General features: G+C 36.8%; 1 protein-coding gene across 1 annotated transcript; it reads right to left on the bottom strand.

The window, feature by feature from the left end:
• Positions 1-830: 830 nt before the first annotated feature.
• On the bottom strand, positions 831-2,252 carry LOC133194875 (uncharacterized protein F54H12.2-like). Its single transcript, XM_061330779.1, has one exon. The coding sequence runs from the start codon at positions 2,250-2,252 to the stop codon at positions 831-833; it is 1,422 nt and encodes a 473-aa protein (XP_061186763.1).
• Positions 2,253-4,699: the final 2,447 nt, after the last annotated feature.

A 4,699-nucleotide genomic window follows, 5' to 3' on the forward strand; every position in this document is an offset into this window, starting at 1 on the left:
ATCCTTTTCTGGACATAATTGATTATATTTTTCATGAGAAAGGATCTCAATAGTTCCATCCTCCTGTATTTGAATTGGTATACCTTTATCCACATCTTCCTCTCTCAGAACTCTCTTTCCAAATGGAATTTTACTCTTTTCTTGACTAGACGTGTTACCCATGATTAAGACACATCAATAACTGATATATTTTTCATTTTACACCTTGTATTTATACCTCTTTTTTTTTCTATATTTAGTATCATGGGGAAACCCCTTTTTTATCAAAAAAAAAAAACAAGAATAAATTTTTTTCAATTCTTTTAATGATAACAAGAACAATAACAATTACAATACATTTTGATAGAAACATTGACAAGTTTGTCCATGACCCGTAGGTCTTTTATGATAAGTGTCTTTAAACCATTCAGCTACATAATGATCTCTTTGTAATGCTGTACTATGGTCAAAGGGGAATAACCACTCATCTGCGGTTTTTCTCTTCTTGTGTCTTTGATGTAAATAATACACGCAATATTGTCCACATACATCTGTATTCCAAGCTTGATATCGGTACGGATTATAAATCCATTGTTGAGCATGACGATGGATAAAATCTTGAATTTCTTTTTGTAAGGGAGGAAATCCATAAGAGTCAAAATATTCGATGACTGGACTGGACAAATACAAACATACCCAATGTTCTCCAGGTTTATCTTGAGGATCCGTATTCACCACAATGGCTTTTTCTTGAGGTCTTAATTGATTCGGTAATAAATCTAAAGGGTACACACCACCAAAAGAACTCTTTAATTCTCTGGATAAGACTTCTTTTAACTGTCCTGTATCCATTAATAATCAATACTGACTACTCTCTGTTTGTTGATTTCTAACAGATTATCGAATTCTGCATATACCACACAATTTAAGGTGTTCACCGTATTGTTGGTAAATTGGACTTCTACTCTCAGATTTCCGGTTTCTATGATATGGAATTTATCCGATTGCGCTTCTTGATCTTTCGTGAAATCCCAGCCCCATAAAGTGTATCCGTTTTTATACTCTTCTAGGGTGATGTCCGGGGCCCAATCTTCTCCTAATTTTCCCAGTGCTTGATATAAACTCAGATAAGATCTCAGATATAAATCTTCATTGAAATTAGGTTCGAAACAACGAGTACTCATGGTCTCTCCGTTGATACTGACATCTAATTTCTTAATTCCCACGTTTTGGAAATGAAACGGATTTTTAGTTTTATCTCCGTTAAATGCCGCATTGTCCACAAAACCTAAAATGATGCGTTTAGGCATCTGGCCTTGAAACAGATGATCTGTGATTTTAGATTGAGTTCCTGTGAGTATGGTAAAGGTTTTCACTTCGACTCTTCTCAATGGATATTTAGCTCTGTAAGTGTTCAAACTTTGATTAATACCATTCATCATGACGGCCGTGGGTTTGACTTTTCTCACCCACAAGATCATGCTCAATATTTTGACTTTTCCCGTACTTCCATCTTTGATCATCATATAGAACTGAGGTTTAGCTCGATTAAATCTCAAACGGATATCTACTCCATTCGGTAGAAATCGGTCTTGTTGAAATAAATCCAGATGTAAACGATCATACAAGGTTATTTTCTTACTATCTTTGATAGCCTGGTGACGTTTTCTAAATCCTTCGTTTTTAGAATTGGCCGGTAACTCTGGGACGATAGGTTTATTAATGGTCACAGTATCGGCAGCACCATGTGCACCTGGGGTTACATCAAATGTCTTATTTTGAGCCACTCCAAGGTCTGCTACCCCTACTTCGTCCATGTGTCCTGCTGTATCTTTTTCCCACAGACTACAAGCTCTCATCTGGGTCATTAAAGTTCTGGGTTTGTAAGAAAGTAATTTCTCCAGATAAGCTTTGTAAGGATAAGTATCGGTGCCCGGAGTCACTATTTTTCCATTGACACTGAGATCGATTTCCGTAAACAAAGAATGGAAGATATTATTCACCGGGGCGCAAGTACTACCAGCTCCAGTCAGATTAGTCCCATCCTCTTTGGTAAATTTACACACTATTTGAACATACGTTTGAGATAAATCCAGATATTGATCTCCTTGTCCATTAATTTCAAATTCAATAGGAGCCGTATCCGAATCTAAAGTACTGGAAATGGGGTAATATTCTTCCCATTTGGAGTCTTCTAAAGCAATATTAGTCGGGGGGACTTGGAACAATTCTAAATTGTTCATCCCACACGCACAGGAATCTGGTTGCAACATGATGTCTGTCTACTAGGATGGATTTTTCACAAATGAAGGTCAATCTCACTCGACTCCTCTATTTATAGTGTGTCAATCAAAGATATCTAAACCCCTTTTTCTCTTCTTAGGACCTCCTCGGGCTAACACAGGTGTCTTTTTTCTTCTTTTTTTACCTAGATTCAATCTCAGGGCTTGTACTCCGTGAGTTTTAACAGCATCTTTTAAAGATCTCTTATTTTCTAACACATCTAACCCCGTTCTAGCAGCAGCAGTCAAGGCATGTTTAGCTCCCGTTTTCAATAAATTTCTCAAAACTCCTCTCCCTCTCTGCCGTCTTCTTCTTTTTCTTCTCCCTTTACCTTTTTGACCTTTTTTATTCATCTTTTTAAAAGCTAAACTTCCTCCTCTATTGAGAGCAAATAAGCCTGTATTTTTAACAGCATTGAGTCCATGAGTTAAAAGAGCATTTTTGATATTTTTCCTTTTTTTAATCACATCTGCTCCTACTTTAGCTCCGGCAATCAAGGCTTGATTACGACCCATTTTGACTAGATCTTTAAGAAATCCTCGACCTCTTTGTCGCCGCCGGCCTGAGCCTAATTGAACAGCTTCTTTTAAAGTCATCCCTATAGGTAAGTTCGGTACCATTCCCGACATGAAGTCTATAAAATTTCCTCCTCTTTGAGATTTTTTATAACTCGGGGATATTATAGGTAAGTTCGGTATCATTCCCGACAGGAATCCTATATAATTTCCTCCTCTTTGAGATCTTTTTTTAAATAGCGATGGAAGCAAAGTGCGTGGAATAAGATTTAGTAATGGTAATCCAATAGGATTAGGGGTAAGGGCTCCAGCCAATCCAGAGAGAATTCCACCTACAACACCGTGTCCTTTTTGACGTAATAAACCTTTATGATAGACAAATTGTCCGTGTCCTCTTTGTCTCAATAATCCGGGATGATACTGCATGTTTCATGACTCGTGTCAGACTGACTTAAATGCACTCCAGGGACTCCTTTTATACCTCCCTGTCTTAAGGTTGAATACAATACAGACAGCATACCAGACAAGTGATCACTCCCAATAAGATGTAACAAAAAAGATGTACACTCATCTCAGTACACTTTTCTGAAATGAAGTTTCACGACTGATTTTCCATTTAAAAAAGGCATGGGAGTCCCTAAAGGAGTCATGATATGAATCTCAATGCTATCGAAATGTTTTTTACTCAGTTTCAAATATTCCGCTCGAACCGGTTCCCATTTAGCTTGTTTTTTATCTTCCAGATTGAGTGTACAAGGAACCACTCTTAATAATTAAAAAGCATTGGATCCTACCGTCTGGGGTTCAATCAAGTCACAATACACGTACATGGATTTCAGATTTTCATATAAATCTACGGTATTGTTCCCCATGTAACTCACGTTGATCCATTTGGTTTCTGTATCGTTCTGAAGCATCACTTTCTTACTTTCTATTCCTAGCTTATAAGCTAAAGCTGTGGGGAAACGAATGCATAAGGGATATTTTCTAAGTTCTCTCCCGTTAAAGTGATACATCACTTTATCATATTTGTCATGATAGGTTAATTTCATGGCATTCTCTTTTTTAGAATCACTCTCTTTTTTAGAATCACCTAAAAACTTCCATAATTTTTTCAAAGTTTTTTCCAGTCCAAGACTGATTTCATTTGTTAAAGCCATGGGATGAATGTAAGGCCCTAGTCTAAAGTGAATTCGCTTAATTTCCATTTTCTGGTCTTTTGTTATGAGATTACCAAATTCAGTATGGACCCAATCTAATAGGACAGGACATTGACTTAATGGCATCGCATCTATGGTTTTCATTTTAAATCTGTCCCATTTAAACACATTAGGTTGTTGGACTTTTGAACTATAAAATTGAGGAAGCAGGATGTCAAAATAAGCTTCCTCTTCTGTGATGTTTTTCAATGATATGGGATACATCAATTCTGTTAAAGCCACTTCCCATTGTCCATCTGTTAAATCGACTGTTTGTGGTAATAAAGTTTTAAATTGAGCCGTCGTATTACTCGGAAAAGATTGCATGGACCCATCACTGGGTAAAGTCATGTAAAAACTACTGCTCTCGGTCATGTTCAGTGAGATACTGAGATAAAATAACTTAAGACCCTTCTATTTATAACAACTATTTTTTTTGTTTGTTTTTAAAATTTTAATTGGACATATTATTACACTACTTCTTCTTCTTCTTCTTCGGATCTGTAAGGAATCACAGTCTCAAAACATTGGCCCTCTTCGTTTTCCAAGCTATCTTTAATCTGGGAAAAAGGAATACGACAATACAGGTACTCTGTAGGACAGTAATAGCTAGGAATCCTCAGTCCATCTTTTTGCTGGTTCCAGAACAAATCACGAAGACAGTGTTCTATATTCCAACACCATTCACCTTCAGCCAGAACCACACGAGTCTGGAATTTACAA

The sequence above is a fragment of the Saccostrea echinata genome, unplaced genomic scaffold (genome assembly GCF_033153115.1).
Source record: "Saccostrea echinata isolate AGI-Se365-2 ecotype Australia unplaced genomic scaffold, CSIRO_AGI_Sech_v1 ptg000001l, whole genome shotgun sequence".
NCBI classification, from domain to species: domain Eukaryota; kingdom Metazoa; phylum Mollusca; class Bivalvia; order Ostreida; family Ostreidae; genus Saccostrea; species Saccostrea echinata.

Coding starts and splice junctions, on each gene's coding strand:
- LOC133194875 (XM_061330779.1), bottom strand. CDS start 2,252: ATGTTGCAACCAGATTCCTGTGCGTGTGGGATGAACAATTTAGAATTG.